The sequence below is a fragment of the Diceros bicornis genome, chromosome 7 (assembly GCF_020826845.1).
Source record: "Diceros bicornis minor isolate mBicDic1 chromosome 7, mDicBic1.mat.cur, whole genome shotgun sequence".
Classification (NCBI taxonomy): Eukaryota; Metazoa; Chordata; class Mammalia; order Perissodactyla; family Rhinocerotidae; genus Diceros; species Diceros bicornis.
Genome location: NC_080746.1, coordinates 16,333,950 through 16,354,302, shown reverse-complemented (window position 1 = coordinate 16,354,302; position 20,353 = coordinate 16,333,950). Strand labels below are relative to the sequence as shown.

General features: G+C 46.8%; 1 protein-coding gene across 1 annotated transcript in view; it reads left to right on the top strand.

The window, feature by feature from the left end:
- GRIK4 (glutamate ionotropic receptor kainate type subunit 4) overlaps window positions 1-20,353 on the top strand; it is a 291,987-nt gene that overhangs the window by 99,954 nt on the left and 171,680 nt on the right. Inside the window, exon 2 of the mRNA XM_058544995.1 lies at window positions 19,880-20,044. Coding sequence (XP_058400978.1) covers window positions 19,880-20,044 — 165 coding nt within the window. The remainder of the gene's footprint in view (window positions 1-19,879; window positions 20,045-20,353) is intronic.

The window sequence follows — 20,353 nt, the reverse complement described above, 5'->3', positions numbered from 1 at the left end:
TGGTATCCGTATGATGGTTGGACGGGGTAGAGTGGCCCGTTTGCCTAGGGTGATCACTGCAGGTGTGTATGAGAGTTAGTTTTTGAGCCAGACATTAAAGAATGACTAGGATTTCAATACACAGAGATTGTAGAGGAGGGATAGAGTAGTGGATGGTCTCCGCATGGAAATAGTGTGATTGGAGACATATCTGAGAAGCAATAAGGTTTGCTCAGAGAGTGCTACTCAAAACGTCAAAGCATGGTCCCTGGATTAGCAGTATTGGCAGCTCCTGGTAAATTGCTAGAAATGAAAATTCTTAGGCACCTCCCCAGACCTATACAGAATCAGAGACTCTGGGAGTGGGACCTGGCAGTCTGTGTTTGAACAACTCTCCAGGGGATTCTGATGCAAGCTCAACTTTGTACAGAGGAGTAGAAGCAGAGTCAGCAGGGATGGGTTAGGGGCTCGATTATGAAGCCTAGAGTTACGTTAGGGAGTGGGGCTCTGTTAATAACCCTCCGGTGACTGCCCATTGCAACTGGAATAAGGTTCAACTTCTCCTCACGGCCCACGAGGCAGTATGATCGCCTCTGTCTCCCTCTTCACCTTGCCTCCTTCCGTGCTTCCCCTCATTCACTGCACTCCAGCCACTAAACTCCAGTGCCTGCCAACCTCTGTCTTGTCTTGTTCCTTCAGCTTGGAATGTTCTTCCCGTCTCCCCGATGGCTTCTTCTTCCTCATTGGTTAGGTCTCAGCTCAGATGATGCCTCTTTAGAAATGTGCCTTCCCTGACCACCCTCCATCATTCTCTCATACTACCCTTTTTTTCCCATGGCACTTCTTGCTATCTGAAATTACTTTATATTTCTTTCTTTACATGTTCATTGTCTGCCTTTCCCACCTAGAGCATAAGATCTTTGAGTCTGGGTCTCAGTTGAGTTCACCAGGATATTTCCAGGGCTTAGAACAAAACCAGGCACATTGTAGGTCTCCAGTATTATTTTTTATTTAGTTCTACTGGGATGCTTTTAAGTGGTTCTGAATAGTGAAGTGATGCCCTCAGAGTGGTGCCTTGGGGCTTTATGAAGAGGATGGTGGAGCAGGAGGACTCTGAAAGGACAGAGAACTGTTGGGGGCAAGGGTTGAGTTGTGAAGTGATAATGGTCTAAACTAGTGGTTCTCCACTGGGGGCGGTTTGCTGCCCCCATACCCTGGGGACATTTGGCAATATCTGGAGGCATTTGGGGTTGTCACAACTGGAAAGGGTGCTAGTGGCATCTAGTGGATAGAAGCCAGGGGTGCTGTAAACTTTCCACAACACATGATAGGCCTCCACAACAAAGAATTATCCGGGTCCAAATATCAGTAGTGCCAAGGTTGAGAAACCTGGCTCTAAACTAGGATGGTAGTTGTGGGAATGGAGAGAAAAAACACGAGTGAATATTTTCTATTCTGCAGGGTGAGATTTTGTCCCCTTCTGTGCCTACAGTTGTGACTTTAAATCTTTTTGGCAACAGACTCAGAAGACCCCAAGAACGGGAAATTCCTCTGGGACCATGCAGTGCATTATGCTCTGTTTCTTTTTCTTCCTGCTTTTCGCTTCGTGCCTGTCTCATGTTCTGTCTTGCTAATCTTTTGTTTCTTTTTCCTCCCCGCCCCCTTTCCTCTCTCCTTCTTCCTTCATCTCTCCTCTCTCCTCTTGCCTTTTTCTTCTTCCTTTCCCCCTCTGCTCCCTCTCTTTTTCTCTCTCTCTCATTTAACTGCTCATTATGAAGATTTGATGTTTAGTGGGTTTATGGTCTCAGTCCTTAATTTTTAAAGTGGGTAATTGCATGGTCTATACTAAATTAAATTTACTAGCTTTTTACTTCTGTGGCATATGGCATCTGAATGAGACTGCTTTTTATCTCCTGCAGGTTTGTGCTATTTCTTTTCCCTTGTCCCTCTGTGCATTTTGAATAGTCTGACAACAGCCACTAAGCATCTCTTCCAGCCAAAAACAGCTCTTTAGGAGACTCAGCCAGTCAGTGTAAGGTTGCTCCGAAAACCAGGACCAAGACCTGGTCTGCTGGATTCTGATGCAGACCCTGGGCACATCCCGCTGCTCTCAGAGTGCTCCCCTCCCTGTCTTAGGCTGCTCTTCTGGGCTCCAGGTGGCAGGGACCACTGCTCTGCCCTGAAGGGGCCACCCCAACTCCTCCTTACTATCCCTCCACAAACCACTGCATACGTGATTCCCCGGGGACACTCTGAGGCGCCATGGACACCAGCTAAAAGCAAGTTAGCCTCAAGGAGAAATATGGTGCATAATATGGTAGCCTCAAGGAGAAATATGGTGCATAATATGGGTTTTTGAGGGAGAACTGACCCAAGAGGGTTTGTTTTGGTGAAGTGGCACAAAGGATGTTTGAGTCTTCTGTAGACTATGTGGGAGGCAGTGTGGCAGGGAGGTGCCGGCCTCAGGGAGGCTGAGGGAGGAGTGAGACAGAGTTCTACCAACATTCTAGATGTAGGCTCCACGAGAACATTGCTTCCCCAGCTCGTAGAACAGTGACTGTCCTCCCCAGTCAGAAACAGGAATTACAATGTGAGCTAGAAGTTTGACACATCTTGTTGATATGAATCTCCTTCTTACCATCTTAGGAAAAGGGCAAAAGAGAGAGGATGACATTATCTGAATATTTTTCGAATGAATGAGCAAAAGAATGTTCTGTTCTTCTCCCATTGTGTGGCCCTACCTTAGACTCTCTAAACCTCATGTTCTCCTGGATAAGTGTTCCCTGGCCTGTTCTGACGCTTTCTCAGGGAGATGATGATGATGAACAAGAAGATCTATTACTTGTGCTTTGATCTCCTGGAAAAGAGCCAGATAACTCCAAGGTGAAAACAATCAAAGTAACAGTGCTTTGGATTTTTCTAGCCATATTCTTGCAAAAATATTCTTGCAAAGAACTCAAAGCTATTCTAATCGGTCATTATCTCTCTCTTGCCCTTTTCCTTGGGTAGGGGGAGATTAGCATCAACGAAACATGTCAAACATCTAGCTCCCATTGTAATTGCCATTTCTGATTGGAGGGGACAAGGTCCTGCATTATAAACTCCAGTGGGCCTGACCCTCATTTATTCACAGCTTTGGGTAAAATGTAGAGATAAGAACCCCTCAGTGCTATTATGGCTTAGGGTCTCCCTCCCTAGAATCAGGGAGGGAACACAAAGCCAGGGTGATGTAACTTGATGGAGATTGATGGGTGGGTCAGCAGACAACATGGAGCCGTGGGGGCTCCGAGGTGAGTGGATTCTGGGGATGGTACCTGCCAGCTTCCCAGCTGAGCTCACATTTCAGAGTCTGCCCAGCACATTGCTTGTGCTCTTTACTCTCACTCCCCCCACCATCACCATCTACCCAACTAGTCCATGAGTCTTTGAGAGCAGGGACCAGAGCTGCTTCATGTTTCCATGTCTTGTGTTCTCAACTGCATCTACCCACCTAATGCCTGGCGTCAGATAGGTGCTTGGTAAGTGCCCGTCAAATTGAATTCCCCCAGACAGTGAGCCTGACCTAGGCTCAGGATCCTCTGGAGTTAAGGCAGACCTTGCCTGGCATCCTGTACATGCTGGACCGCTAAGGCTCCCAGCAGCCCCCATCACTCCCCATCCTTCTGCCTTTATTCCGCTCTATCCCATAGCTTGGCCAGAAGGCTATCACTGGCAGCCATTATAAAAGACAAAGGAGCACCTTCAGCCCACTCTTTCTCTCCCCCGCCTGGCTCTGTGCACAGAGAGCCTTGAGTGTGGATATGCCAGGCACTTCCCTGCCACGGTCGTGCATCTGGTCCAGCCAGAGCTGGCTGGGGGAACTGCCACAGACATAGCTGGGGTCACCCTCTGTGACCATGAGAACATGTGGGAACTGCCCATCCCCAAAGAAAACCTAGAGGGAGGTAGCAAGATCCAGAGAGAAGGGATGAGCTTCAGGTTAAGTGTGAATATCAGTCAGGTATACAGAGACTTTATAGAGTGACCATGTTAATAAGGCACTAAACACAGATGTATTGCCATTTATGCCAGGGGCTTTATTCATAATTATTTTTTCCAGGGGTCATGTCCTTTGTTAACTGTGGGGGTATGAAGGATTAGAGACGGACCAAAAGGTGAACTGTGTTGTGCGAGTCCAACAATTAGCACACATCAGGATCAAGTCTTTTAACAAGTTTAGAAGGCACACGTGCCTCGTATTTGCCTGGATCTGTGCTGCCTTGTATGGAGGACACTGGCAAATACAGGCAGGGTTCCTGCACTCACACGTTCACAATTGAGAGAGCAGGCCCATGGTACCAAGAAACAGTACTCAGCAATGCTCTGGATCTGTGCTGCCTTGTATGGAGGACACTGGGAAATACAGACAGGGTTCCTGCACTCACACGTTCACAGTTGAGAGAGCAGGCCCGTGGTACCAAGAAACAGTACTCAGCAATGCTCTCGCTAACGTGTGCAGGCCCCATCGCCCATCCTTCTTCCCATCACTTCCCCTTGTGGCTCTGGGCCTTCTCCCCAGCTCATACTCCTCTCCTGACCTCCCTCCAGGCCCTTTCCGCTTGTCACAGAGCCCTGTTCCACTGCCAAGAGGTCCGGCCTGTCACACATGGCTGCTTCCACTTGCCAGAACCCAAACCTGTGAGATGGAGTGCTTCCCTTCCACCCATCTCCAGAGGCAACTGCGTGGTCGAGAGAGTGGCAGCTGCATTTCCCTGCTCCCTAGTGCAACCAACAAACAGCCCCCTCCGCCCCCGCCGCCATTGTTCCCCAGGACAAATCTCCACTCACCCTGTGCCTGCCATTCTCACGTAGAACTTGGACCCCTGCCTCATAGCCTTCCTCTCATCTCTACCTTGGCTCTCGCCCTGATCATCCTCAGTGCCCGTGAATCCATTGCCTAGTGCCACTGCCTTGGGGATCCTTAACGTCCTCCCCTCCAGTGACCTGCTTCCTCTCCACTTCACTGTCTCACCCACACTCTGGATGTGGCAACCCTTGATCCTCTTCTGCCTCTAAAACCTTAAATTTCAAAATCCCACCATCTGAAAGCAGCATCTTATCCTCCCGGCTTTTCCCATCTCGCAGCCACCGCTGCTGCTTTTCTACATACTCGCATATTCTAGTATCCACAGCCTCTCACACCCTCTGGCTCTAACCAGTTGGACAGCCTTTTCTGGGTTTCACGTCCTTTTTTGTTAGTGCTTTCAATTCCTTTGTCCCCTCATCCTGCCCACCCACCTGTTAACTCCTGCTCTTGATTGTTCTGACATCTACCTGCCTTGCTTTCACCTGTGTCCTGAGGCTGCTTGCAGAAACACACCAATACCTCATTTCAGCTGGGCCCAAACAGAGACACCTGTACATATCAGAGCACCTATTCTCAGCTTTCACGTGAAGCTACTTACCCCGTCTTTGTCACTCTTGCGCTCAGGAGGTGACTGTTTTGCTTCTTCTCAGAGAAAATAGAATCTATCAAGCTCAGTCTCTCTTAACCTGCCAAAATATTTATTTACAGCTGTACCTAGTAGTGTTAATTAGACTTACACTGTCCAATATGGTAGCCACTAACTATTGAGCATTTGAACTGTGGCTGGTCTGAATTGAGATGTATAGTAAGTGTAAAATACACACTGGAGGGCCGGCCCGGTGGCACAAGCGGTTAAGTGCACGCACTCTGCTGTGGTGGCCTGGGGTTCGCCGGTTCGGATCCCGGACGCGCACCGATGCACCGCTTGTCAGGTCATGCTGTGGCGGTGTCCCATATGAAGTGGAGGAAGATGGGCATGGATGTTGGCCCAGAGCCAGTCTTCTTCGGCAAAAAGAGGAGGATTGGCAGGTGTTAGCTCAGGGCCAATCTTCCTCACACCAAAAAAAAGAAACAAAACACACTGGATTTTGAAGTTTTAGCATGAAAACAAGAATAAAAAATATCTCCATGAATTTTATATTGATTAGATGTTGAAATAATAGTATTTAGAAATTTTGGTTAAATAAAATATATTAAAATTAATTTTATGTCACCTGTTTCTTTTTACTTTTTAAAATGTGGCTACTAGAAAATTTGAAATGACAAGTGTGGCTTGCATCATATTTCTATTGGACAGCACTGAGTTGGAATATAGTCTGAGCTATAGGAATGAAGAGACCTGAAAGTGCAGGAGCTCAAAGATAGAGGAGTATTTCTCTCCCATATAAATCTGGAGGTAGATGGTGCTCCGAGGCTGGCGGGGTGTGGAGGGGGCAAGAAGCAGTGCTGCCATTATCAACATGTAGTTTCTACATGTTCCTGTAGTCGCCAAATAAGGGAAGGAGAGTCCAGGGCAGCGAGATGGCGAGGATGTTCCACAGTCACTTCCACTCACACTCGCTGGTCCAAATTCAGCTGATGGGCTCCTCCAGCTGCAGAGGAGGCTGGGAAATGTAGTCTGTCGGTGGGCAGCAATGCGTCCAGGTAACACTTGGGGTGTTCGATTATTAAAAGGAAGGAAAGGAAAAGGCACCTAGGGGCCAGTGAGCAGTCTTTGCCGTGCCTCCTTTCCTCTTCCCCTGCCATCCCTCCGCTCGGGTCCAGATGAACCTGTGATCTGTGCTCCAGGCTCTTTCTCTACCTGGCTTTTTACAGGTCTTGCTTCAGAGAGTGCCCCCTTTCTTCTGACATTATCAGCTTCTCCCTCCCCTCTGGCTCCTTCCTCTGAGTCCCTCTCAGATCAATTTAAAAACCCTTCTTTAGACAATGTATTCACTCCTCCCATTGCCCTAATCATGCTCCTTCCCTTGAAGACAAGCTACTTGACACCATCCACTTCTCAGCCTGCTGTGATCTAAATGCTGCCCCCACCTCTCCACTGGAACGACTCTTGCTAATGTCCCCAGTGAGCTCCTAATTGCCAAATCTTGTGGAAAATTCTCAGTCGTTATTTTATTTGACTTCCATCCTGCTTCCATCAGCTGGCCTCGCCATTGCATCTCAGTCTCTTGCATCAGCTTCTCTTCCTCCACTCTCTCCCCAGGGTCTTAGCCTTGTTCCTCTTCTTTCCTTGCTCTCCATGCTATGCCAGATCCCAATTGTCATTGCCACCCTAACCTGAAGTCTCCCAGGTCTATATCTCTATCCTGGATGGTTCTCTGGAGAGCCAGGCCAGTTCCTTTGTCTGCTGCTATACAGTGTGCCCCAAACTTAATGAATACTACTCCAAAATCATCATCTCTACTCTTCTCCAAAAACAAAAGTGACCAACCTTCATCTCCCTATATTCTTTATCCTAGTCAGTGATGTCACCACCTAAATAGTAAGTGAGGCTGGGAGCCCTTCTCATCTCCTCCCACCCCTCCACAGTTGGCCCCTCTGTTGATCCTACCTCATGAATCTCGCTTGAATCTGCCCCCTCTCGTTGATCCTCATTGCCCTGCCCCTCAGTACCTGCCTCATGTCTCTTTCCAGGACTATTAAAATCACCCCCTTCTCATCTTCCCAGCTTATGTTTCAGCTCTCTCCAGTATGTCTACAGTGCTGTGAGAAGGATAGCCCTAAAATGTAAATCTTATGATGTCACTGTCTGTTGAAAGTCCTCCTATTGTTTCTCAGCACCTACAGAGTGCCCCCCAAATTCCTTAGCATGACATACAAGGTCCTTCATGCTCACGCTCCTGTCCTCCCATCCAGTCTCTCCCACCAGGCGCTCAGACCCCTCAGGCCAGCTGAACCAGTCACCCCAGGCTTCCTCATGCCTTTGGGGGCTCCCCACACTGGAACACTCTTTGTTTCCCTGCCTTCCTGGGAAACTCACATGCTGACTTCAAGGTTGCCTTTTCTGTGAAGCCGGGTAGAGTACCTGGTAGGTAGCAGGTGCTCACTTCGTGTGTTAGATAAATGCCTGAGGCCTTCCCTAAAACTTCCCTTCACCACTGGGAAGAGTTTGGTTTTCCTTTATCTGTGCTTCCTTGGAACTTCATGATTCTCTCTATTGAACCACTTACTTCATTGTACAGGTCTGTCTCTCTCCCCACCCCCAGGTATCTTTGAGAGCCAAGGACCCAGCCTTAGTTGTCTGTGATTTCCCAGCACAGTGAGCACCTGAGTGGCTTATGGCTGGAGCGTAATAAGATTTTGTCATATCATTTACCATACTGGGTTGTGGTTATTTGCTTTTATGGCAATATCCTCCTCTGGATGCTTTGATAACAGAAATACATCTTATCCTTCTCTGTGTACATAGTGCCCTGCTTAAGGTAGGCGTTTAATAAGTATTTGATGAATTAATAAATAAAGGAATGATTAAATGAATGAATGCATTACCTCTGTCAATTATAAAGCACAAGATTAAGTGGTAAACAAATAGCTCAGACTATAAGTGCTTTGGGGGATTTGAGGAGGGTAAGATCAGAGTGGGCTGGAGCACTTGCCTGGGGCAGGGTGGGAGTGGGCATGAGAATGGGGCATAATTTAGGTAGGATTTGGATATGCATAAAGAAAAGCTGAGAGCTTTCCCGGAAGAGACCACCTGGAACAAAGACAGAAGGTAGCGTGACATGGTCTCTTCAGGTTTCAGCAAGGACTACCTAGATGTAGCTAAGTGTTCAGAGAATTTAGTAGAATGTGAATCTGGAAAGGCATATTGGGGCCAGACTGTGGAGGGTGTGGGGGCCAGGCGGTGAATCTGCAGTGGAGTAGCTGGATCAGTGCAGGAGAAAGTGGAGGCAGGAAGCAGGTCAGGGGTGTTGGCAGAGAGAGGCGAGGTGGCGGCAGTGGGAACACAAAAAGAGAGCAGTGGATGGGAGGCAAATCCTTAGCGATCCAGTGCCGGAGCAGATACAGTGGCTGAGGGGATGGGGAGAGTGCAGGGCAGCTCTGACATGGATCGTGTGTGGGAAACGGCTGCTTTAGTTGAAACTGGGAAGTCAGAAAGAGCCCCCCATTCTATGAAAAGATAATGGGTTACATTTTTGACATTGAGTTTGGAAGGACCTCCAAAGGGACATTTCCCTTTAGCAGAAATAAGACTCTGATGTGTGGATGAGAAGTTGGAGCTGGAGATAGGGATTTTGGTGTGATCTGCGTAGAACAGATAGTAGAGAATTAATTCTTCAAGGGAGAAAGGACGTAATGAAGAGAAAGTGGACTGAGGACTAAATCCAGAGTGAGGTTTGGGGAACTCTGACACCTAGGGTTATATAAAAGAGGGAAGGGGGTTGGGAGGGTTATTGGGGTGAAGGTGATCAGAATTAAAATCAGACTAGTATCATATCATGGATATCAAAAGATGATGCCAAGAAAAAGGCTTCAGTCACAAGTGCCTCAGAAAACCAATGAAAGACCTTTGGGTTTGTAAGGCAGGAGAGCCTTGGTGATTTCTGAGAGTGAATCCAGAGATGGTGGAGCCTCAGGATGGAGAAGATGCAGAGGAATTGGAGGCCATAGGTGTAGACTACAGAGTTTAAAATGTTTCATTTGCTGAGGGTGAGGAGGGAGGGTAGGGAGAAGGAGGAAGGAGCCAGAGGAATAGTAATTTTTTTCCTCATAAAAGCATTTTTTCAAAATTCAGGTATAATTTACATACAATAAACTGCATATATTTTGAAGTGTGTAATTTGATAAGTGTTGCTGTGCATAGACCCATAATACCATCACTTCAATCAAGATAATGAACTTTTTCATCACCCAAGAAATGTTTCCTGGTGCCACTTTGTAATTCCTCACTCCTCCTCCTTCCTACCTCACCCCTAGCCACATCCCCAGGCAACCACTGATCTGCTTTCTGTCACTATAGATTAGTTTGTATTTTCTAGAGATGTCTGTAAATGGAATCATACATTTTGTCTGGCTTCTTTCATTCCATTTTGTCGCTGAGTTATATTTCATTGATATACCACCGTTTGTTTCTTCATTCACCTGTTGATGGCTGTTTCCAGTCTTTGACTATTACAGATCAAGTTATGATGAACATTTATGTACAAATTTTTGTGTAGATGTATGCTTTCTTTTCTTTTGGATAAATACCTAGGAGTGCAATGGCTGAATCTTATGGTAGGTGTATGTTTAACTTCTTAAGAAACTGCCAAACTGTTTTCCAAATGGTCATACCATTTCACATCCCCACCAGTAGCATATGAGAATTCCAGTTCCTCTGCATCCTCATCCTGGCCAGCTTGCTATGATTGAGCCTTTTAATTTTAACCATTTGATAGGTTTATGGTGATATCTCATTATGGTTTTAATTTGTGTTTCCTCAATTACTAATGATGTTGAGCATATTTTCACGTTTTTTTGTCACCCATATAACCTCTTTGGTGAAGTGTCTATTCAAATATTTTGTCCATTTTTAAAAACTGGGTTGTTCGGTTTCTTATTATTGAGTTTTGAGAGTTCTTGTATATTCTGCATACAAGTCCTTTTTCAGGTCTGTGCTTTGCATATAATATTTTCTCCCAGTCTGTGGCTTGTCTTTTCATTCTATGAACAGTGTCTTTTGAAGAGCAGATGTTTTAATTTTGATCAAGTCCAGTTTGTCAATTTTTTATTTTATGTTTTTTGCTTTTGGTGCCATATCTAAGCAATCTTTTTCTAACTCAAAGTCACAAAGATTTTCGTCTAGAAGTTTTATAGTTTTAGGTTTTACATTTTGGTCTATGATCCATTTTGTGTTAATTTTTGTATGCAGTATAAGTCTGAGTTTGAAGGTTTTTTTTTTAAACATATGGATATCCAATTGTTCTACCACAATATGTTGAAAGACCATTTGTCACTGCTCCTTTGTCAAAATCAGTCGTCTGTATATGTGTGGGTCAGAATAGTAATTTTGAAAGAATAAAGTTGGCATAAAATCCCTCAAAAGCCGAGACAGATTTGGCTCAAACACTATATTATAGAGTGCCTCCTGTACTAGAGGAGGTGTCAGGCACTGGGGACAGAAAAAATTAGAGTTAAAGTTAGAGACTAAACCGATGATCGAAATAGAGTATGAGATGTGTGGGATTCTATGAATATACATAGTTGGGGCACTTGATCAACCAATGTGTTCAGACAAAGCTTCCAGAAGGAACGGATGTCTGAGCTGAAGATTCATTCTGAATGAGAGTGGTCGGTGAGCAAAGGTGAGAAGGCAGAAGGAGGAGCATGAGCAAAAGTATGCGGGCATGCAACAGCACTGTGTGTGCATGTGTGTACGTGTGTGTGTGTGCACGTGTACGTGTGTGTGTACATGTGTGTGTGTACGTGTGTGTGTATGTGTGGATGTATACGTGTGTGTGCATGTGTACGTGTGTGATCGTGTGCGTTTAGGTGGTGCTACGGGTATTTCAATATTTCTGAAGGTAGAGTGGGATGAGCAGAGAAGCAGAATATAAGGTTCGAGAGAGAGAGCCAGGTCTTGTCTGCCATGCCAGGGAATTCCATTTAGTTTGAGATTAAAATCTAAAAGCAGGGGTTTGCACTTTAAAGTGATCAGGCTGGCAGCTGTGTGTGGGTGTGATTCTGGAGTGCAGGGTGGTGGTTAAAACTCTGGTGGGAAAACCAAGTGAGAGTTAAGAGGTTGCGGTTCGGTAGTTGAGATGAAAGGACTGAACTAGGACGGTGGTGTTGAGACTAGAGAGAAGAAGACTGATTCGAGAAATATCAAGGATGTAGAACCAGAAGCAATTGGGCAGTGAGGCCATGATGCCTAGATGGCTGGTGCTGCCGTTAACTAAACTTAGGAACATAACAGGAAGAATATCAGGGGAAAGAGGGTGAGTTTACTTTGGGCCTTAATAAATTTGAGATGCTCATCAGACATTTATGTGGAGATGTCATCAGGCAGGTGGACATAAGTGTCCCCGTGGGGGTGGCTGTGAACCAGATCACTTAGGAAGCTCCTGGGAGTGAGGCAAGAAGAGGGCTCTGCACAGACCTTGGGGTTCACCAGTATTTAAAGGGTAGACAGGAAAAGAGTGTACCTTGAAAGGAAGTCAAAAGTTACAAACGTCCAGTTATAAAATAAATAAGTCCTGGGGATGTAATGTCCAGCATGGTGACTATAGTTAATAATATGATATTGCATATTTGCTAAGAGACTAGATCTTAAAATTTCTCATCACAAGAAAAAAAGTTCTGTAACTGTGTATGATGACAGATGTTCACTAGACTTAGTGTGGTGATCATTTTGCAATATATACAAATATCAAATCATTATGTTGTACACCTGAAACTAATATAATGTATGTCAATTTTACCTCAGTAAAAGAAAAAGAGTGTGCCTTGAGAGAATGGTCGGAGAAGTAGGAGGAAAACCCCAGAGGATTCGTGTCAAGGAAGCCAAGGAGGTTGGGGTGTCAGGCAGAAAAGAATGCTTAGGACTCTCGGATGCAGAGGGAGCCTGGGAGCAGCCGCATGAAGAGGTCTAGCAGCTCACATGAAAGGACTGAACTAGGACGGTGGTGTTAAGACTAGAGAGAAGAGGACTGATTCGAGAAATATCAAGGAGGTAAAACCAGAAGCAATTGGGAGATGAGGAATTGAGGTGAGCCCATAATGCTGAGGTAGCTCTGGACCCAGGCTGCCATTAAAAGCTGTGTGATCTCGGGCAAGTTGCTCAACCTGCCCCTTTCTCAGTTTTCATACCTATAAAATGGAACAATAAGTTGTAGGGTTGTGTGAGGATTAAATGAGATACTATACGAAGTTCTTCCAACAGCACCTGGCAGATAGTAAATAATGACAGCTAGTAATATAATTAGACAAGGAATCAAAAGTGTCCCCTGATTTTGCAAAAATGGTTGTTGATGGCGACTTTGTCAGTACAGCTTGAGTGGAGTGGTGGGGACAGAAGGCAGATTGCAGTGGGTTGAGGAGAATATGGGATGAAGTGAAGTTAGCAAACGGTGAGCAATCACTTGAGAAGCGTGGCTTGAATTGAAGGTGAGATAGAAGGGAGAGCTAGAGGGGCGTACCTGGTCCGTGTGGTCAGTGGAGGGTCCCTAGGGAAGGGGACGGCTCCGACCATGTTTTAGCAAAGGGGGCGAGCTGGTGTGGAGAGAGACTGAAGAGAAAGGAGAGAAGGGAAACGTGGTGAGACAGGGTGCTGGGGAGGAAGGCAGGGCGTGGGGGACTCTCCTGGAACAGGAGCCCTCATTATCTGAGCTTGTTGGAAAGGGGTGGGGGCACAAAGTTGAGGCAGTTCACCAAGCGTGGCCTCAGTTTAACCAGTCTTTGGGCCAAGGGCGAGGGGGTGGGAGCTGGGCAATGGCTGGAGGTGAAGGTCCATGTTATGGGGTGAGTTGTGTCCCCCCAAAATTTATGTTTGAAGTCGTGCCATTTGCGACAACATGGATGGACCTTGAGGGTGTTAGGCTAAGTGAAATAAGTCAGAGAAAGACAAATAAATCTGAGTTTGTGGGAGCAGCCTGTTCCACGGTGTGATGTCCTCCAGTAGGAGGGATGACCAGGGCCAACAGGGGTGAAAAGAGGGGCATGAGAGGACAGAGGTGAGTGGAGGAAGCTGGTACCACATGAAAGATGATGATGGGGTTGTGGCTGGGGACCCTGGGAGTGAGCAGTCTAGGGCTCGGTTTCAGAGCAGGATCCCTGGAGGCTCAAACCATCTCTTCATCTTGTTAGCACAGGGCTCTAACTGGCTGAGCCAAATAGCCGTAGGCAGAATTATAGATACTGCCTATGAAGACTCTCCAATAAAACCTCTTTACTCCCCCCATTAAAGAGGTAAGAGTTATGGAAGTGCCTAGAAGTCTTCAGCAGAGACTCTGAAGACCCAAGGAGTTAAGGAGGCTGATTTTCCAACCTGAGGGGTCACTTCTGGGCAGTTGAGAGTTTGTAGAGGGAAGGTAAGCCCTGTTCCAGTTTACACAGGTGAGCAGAGAGCAGAACTGCCAGCCCCTAGGTGTGCTGGAGGTCTCCGCACAGGTTCCCCATCCTGCAGGCCCAGTTCACAAGTGCCACCCTCAGTCCACACATCATCTGATGCTTACTGCACCACTGGTGGGAGCAATATCTGCTACTTGCTGTAGGGCATGAAAAGACAAAGTGGCCTTGCATTATTCATTCACTCAATAACCATACATTAAGGGCTTACTGCATGCGCATGTCTGGAATTGTGCTGGTACAGAGATGAATCAGGCATGGCCCTCGCCCTCGAGGAGCCGACTGTCTAGGGGAGGAAAGATGGATAGACAAATAAGCATAATAAAAATGTCCGAAGTGATTAATGTCTAATGACAGGTACAGAGAAAATTGTGGGAGTTCTAAGGAAGAGGGAATTAATTTGGGATGGAAACCTGGGGGTTTTCAAAGGAAGGAGGGACCGCTCTGGGCTTTTAAGGTTCAAGCTAGTTGAGGAAAGTCATATATAGAAATGGAAAGATAAGTACCTCTCCAAGGCAGTGTGGAGTCTCTCGGAAAATCCAAGAAGAGCACTGGGCTGGGGGAGTCAGGGAGGCTTCTTGGAAGAGGTGGGTCTGAGGGGAAGAAGAAGAGCCTGGTAGGGAAAGGGCCAGTGTCAACAGGGCATGGAGGGGGGAGCCTAAGGCTAGCCCAAGTCCTAGCATGGAAGCACTATCACATGGGGTAGAAGGGGATGCTGCAGCTAGGAAGCTGTGTGGAAGCTAGACTGTGGAGGGCCTGATGCTATCCTCGAGACTCGATTGGGACCAGTCCTTCAGACAATGGGGAGGCCTGAGGACTTTGAGCAGGTCAGTGATCATATGCCCTCCCCTGGGTAGTCAGAGCCACACTCATTAGGAGTGAGCCAGGAAGCATTGCAGTGGGCAGAGCCAGGGGATGGTTAGGGTTCTAGGACTGCCAGTCCCAGGGGAGGTGTCCTCTCCAGAATGGACATAGGCGTGGGCCAGAAACTTGGAGAGGAGCTTGGGGTGGAGGTGGGCGCAGAGTCAAGAGGCCACCCTTTCCTTGGCATGAGCCTTAGAACTCAGAGGGAACTGGGCAGAGGGTAAAGTTCTTGGCTCGGGGAGAAAGGCCCAATTTAAATGTAAGGGGTCACTGGCTCCCTGGGCATGAAGGAGACATGTTGAGTAGCGGTGATTTGAAGAGTCTTTGCACACAGAGTCCTCATGGCTGGAAAGGAGGACAGACGCTGGCCCCTGACTGCCTCTCCTCATCTCAGCCCTGCCCTTGCTTCAGCCCCAGACAGACCTCCCAGCCTCACCGTGGCTGCTGGTGACTTCTCCGCAGAGCAGTCCCCAGAGGTGGAGGGTGTGCCAGATGATATTGTTCTCATTAGGCAGTGGCTGGGAACTCTGAGCATCCTGACCCAGCCTGACAGCCAGGCTGGGGGACACAGCGTGGGCAGGAGCATCGGCTGCATGTTCAGTCCTGAGCACACTGTTTTCCTTCACCCACGGGGCGCCTCCCCGGGGACGGCTGAACAGCAAGTGTGCTGTGTGATAACGCCTCTTGGGGACATGTTCCTCTGGTGTCCTGAGACACCGAGCCTGCACCTCATCCTTGGTGTCCACAGTCCCAGAATCCGGCTTCCTGTTGTCATCCTAATTATTCCAATCGCAGTATGTTTGATGCCAATCAGCCACCTAGTTGAGGCTCTTCCCAGCCAGAAATTAATTATTGTATAAAACCTAAAACCTAATGAAAAGTGGTGCCCAGAATGGCATGAGGGTTGGGCGGAAGGGAGGGCAGGATTGTGGATCTTAGCGAGCTAGCAAACACCTGCCAAATAACTCTGAGTGCAGGGTCCTGCGTCAGACCTTGTGGGGAGAGGAGAAAAGGGGTGCCAAGGAGATCTCATATGCCACTTAATATAAAATTCCCACGTTGCCTATTCCCTACCTGGCCATGATCCCTCTGTCTCAAAGTGTGTCCGGTGAAGCTCTGTGAGTTGACTGTATGATGTTGCATGGCTGGCTGGTGTGCTGCACATCTGGGTTTGTATTAGCCTGTTGTCTTTGTCAGCTCAGGCTGCCATAACAAAATGCCACAGACTGGGTTGCTTAAGCAACATACATTTATTTCTCACAGTTCTGGAGGCTGGAAGTGCAAGATCAGGGTGCCAGCAGGGTTGGTTTCTATCAAGAGCCGCTTCCCGGCTTGCAGACAGCTGCCTTCTCCCTGTCTCCTCATATGGCAGGGAGAGAAAGAGCACTCTCTGGTGTCTCCTCTTATAAGAACACTAATCCTATTAGGTTAGGGCCCCACCCTTATGACCTCATTTAATCTTAAACACCTTTGACAGGCCCTATATCTAAATTCAGTCACATTTGGGGGTTAGGGCTTCAGTATATGAATTTTAGGGGGACCTAATTCAGTCCACAACACATATCTTGAATGTGTTCTTTTGCTCTGCAAAAAGAAGGGGATAGACAAACTAGTAGGCTTTGGAACAGACCATTCTGTGCGTGTTGCCTCCTGTGGTATAGATGCAGTTGTGCATCTTATGGATCTTAGCGAGCTGGCAAAGACCTTTGAGTACCCATGGGGCAGAGCCGAGGCCAGTGTGACTCCATAACGTGAACAGCCTGATCAAAGACATTACTGAAGGAACTCCCCTTCCACCCTACGACCCTGAGTTCCCAGATTCATAGGGGACATGGGAATTTTCTGAGAGATTATTTTATTAATTAATTAATTTTATTATAAGCGATTTATTAAAAATTTACTAAGTTGTAGATGGAAAAGTTGGTAAGAATGGGGTCACATGGCCCAAAGAGAAAGATAGCTGGCCCCAGTCTAGAAGTCTCTCTGGAGGTGGGGGCATTACCTGGGGGAATTTTGATTTGCCTTGGTGAGTCTTTCTTTATGGTGACTAGAAGGCTCATGTGCCCCACTGCTGTGGACTGACTGTGTCCTCCCAAAATTCATGTGTTGAAACTAACTCCTGTGATGGTATTAAGAGATGGAGCCCTTGGGAGGTGATTAGGTATAGATGAGGTCATGAGGGTGGGGCCCCTAAGGGATTAGAAGAGACCGAGAGCTTGCTCTCCCTCTGTCTCCGCCATGTAAGGACACAGTGAGAAGACAGCTATCTGCAAACCAGGAAGCAGACTCTCACCAGAACCCAACCATGCCGGCACCCTGATCTCGGACTCCCCAGCCTCCAGAGTGGTGGGGAATAAATGTTTGTTGTTTAAGCCACCCAGTCTATGATACCTTAGCAGTCCAAGCTGACTAAGGCATACCTACCTAGTACACCTGCTCTCAGCAGCAAATCCCTGGGAAGACAAGTCTCATTAGAAGGAAGATGAGCAGTGGTTAAGGGTGCAGGGTCTATTTGAGGCCGACCTGGGGTCACCTCCCTCCCCAACCACTCACCAGCCCTGTGAACAGGTCGCTTGACCTCTCTGACCTTGGTTTTCTCCTCTCTAAGTGAGAATGACACAGATAACACACTCGTCTCACAGAGTTGTTGCAGAGATAAAGTGAGATCGTGTCCACTAATTACTTACACTAATGTGGTTGTGGTCACTGAATAAATGTGTGCCTATTAACTTGAAGCTCACGTGCCGTGGATCCAGTGCCTCTTTCCCGTGACTTCTGCGGGATGGCACTGCCAATTCCTGACATTTTTAGATGTCTTTTTTCTATGCTCTAGGGCTGGACTGATGGTTTCTATTATGTTTTTAATAGTGAAACATTTTTTTCACCAGCAAGCCTTATGTGGAACCCCGACATCTAAACTGATGGATATGGAGTTGTGCTGGTTGAAGCTGGTGTGGGGCTAGAGAGCCCCATGCAGCCTCTCTCTCTGCTTCTTGAAGGAGCCCAGGGGTCCTCCAAGGAACACCATTTGAGAATCTCTCCTTTATGCTGCCCCATTTCCCTTCAGTTCCCCGAGTCTTCCTTCTGAGACAGCACAATGTAATTGTTTAGGTTTCTGCTTCCTGAGTAATAATCTCATTCTGGTCTTGTTTCCCTAAGGTCATGTGGGTAAAAGTTTTAGGTGCCCTCAGGCTCTTCAATCATATATTTGTGGTCCTTTGGCTGCTCGTGCAGGTGGCTAATCCCATCAGGTGTTCATTGGCTTTGCTACTTAACTCACAGAAGCCCACTTTATTGCCTAGGTCTTGGGACACACCTCTGTTGCCCAAGGTATGGCTAACCTGTGTAAATGAAATCTAATTTTTATTGTTCAATAGGGCTATGCATACAAGTAAATCCACAAATCAGAAAAAAATGCTTTGTATTACTCTGTCTCTTGGTTTTTGGTTTGGAAAATGGGTCACAGTGGGTACAGGAGCAGTATGCAGAAAAGACAGTGTGGAACCTGGGTCTTTCTGTATACACCAGCCAGAGATTTAAGGGCTGCATGTTGGTGAAATCTATTTGGCTTGATTTTTCTGTGTTGTGTTTCTGAGCCTTCAGCCTCTGAAAAATAAGCTTGATATTTCTTTTTTTTATTTCTGTAACAGCCTTATTGAGATATAATTCATTTACCACACAATTCACTTATTTAAAGTATACAACGCAGTGGTTTTTAGTATATTCACAGAGTTGTGCATCCATTCCCACAATCAATTTTGGAACATTTTTGTCATCCCAAAAAGAAACACTATATGCATTAGCAGTCACTCCCCAATTCTCCCCCAACTTCCCCCCGCCCCCGACCACCACCACCACTAGGCAACCACTTATCTACTTTCTGTCTCTATGAATTCACCTATTCTGGACATGTCATATAAATGGAATCATCCAACGAGTGGTCTATTGGGTCTGGCTTCTTTCACTTAGCATAGTGTTTTCAAGGTTCATCCTTGTTGTGGCATATATCAGTACTTCATTGCTTTTTATTTTCAAATAATATTCCATTGTGTGGATAGACCACATTTTGTTTATCCATTCATCAGTTGATGAGTATTTGGGGTTTTCCGCTTGTTGGCTGTTGTGAATAATGCTACTCTGAACACTTGTGTCTGATTTTTGTGTAGAGATTTTCAATTTTGTAACTTCCTCTACCAAGAGAATGAATGATATCAGTAGCTAGATTTGTTGAGGGTTTACCATGTGCCACGTTCTGTGCTGAGCCTTTCAGACATACTATTCATGTAATCTTCAGAAGATCCCAAGGAGTAGGCTCCCTCCCCATTTCACAAGTGAGGAAACTGAGGTCCCATAGCTAATATGGGGTAGAGCAGGGGTTTGAATCCAGCTCTCTATGATAGCATAACACTTATCCTTAATACTGCTTCTGGAAGTGGGGCAATTGGTACTACACCGCTCCAGCCATTCACACTGATTAAGTCATACTGATTAAATTATATGATGTGCCACTTACATACATTTATCTTAGTGAATCCTCACACCAACCCCCTGAGGTTGTCTTACCATTCCTAATATTCAGTGGGGAAAAGAAGTTCAGAGAAATTACATGGCTCTCTGGGAGACATGGTTCATTGGTGTCAGAACCCAGAGAGCCAGCTTTCAGCAGTATCCTGCTGCTGCTCCTTGATACCAGGGCTCTCCCTCTCAAACCTGGTCTCCTTTAACTCTCTCTCACCTCTCAAGTGCCCAGAAAACCATTTTCGAAGGACAGCCACTATCTCCCTTCCTTTCCACACATGTGCCTGTGTGTGTATGCAGACGTATATCCAAGGATATGGCCATGCCTTGGCCTAGGGACCTCGTCCAGATAGACCCCTGGTGGCCTGCCATGGCATTACAGGGTTCCCAAGGTGGATATCCACATTAGACTAGATATTAACATTAGAATTCACTGCTATACCTGGGTACAAACCAAGATCCTTAGCATGTAGAGACTTGCTTTGGGGATAGATCTGAGCATGGCAGGGTGGAGGGGTATGCGGGGAGCTGCCTGGAAGAGGAAGGTGGCAGTGGGAGGAGACTGGAGAAGGAGGAGGGGTAACAGTAGAGGGTACCAACTGTCTCCATGTGGTTGCCTGCCTACAGCTGCTATCTTGGATGACCCCATGGAGTGCAGCAGAGGGGAGCGGCTCTCCATCACCCTGGCCAAGAACCGCATCAACCGTGCTCCTGAGAGGCTGGGCAAGGCCAAGGTCGAAGTGGACATCTTTGAGCTTCTCAGAGACAGCGAGTACGAGACTGCAGAAACCAGTACGTAGAATGGGCAGGGCTGCCCTCTGCTTCCCTTGCTGGCAGAGGAGGGGCTGGTGGTGTGAGCTGCACCCACCACCAGGCCTGTGATATAGATATTCCCAAGAGAGGGAGAGAAACATGAGCCAGGAGGCCGTATAGGGCTTAGTCTAGATAAGATTTCCAGGTTTTGTTGTGAATCATGTGTAGAGTAGAATTAAGACAGGAAACTCATTCATTCATTCATTCATCATTTACCCACTCATTCATTCCTTCATATATTGATTCATTCATCTTCTGGACATTTTGAACACAAATCCCTGAATGAAA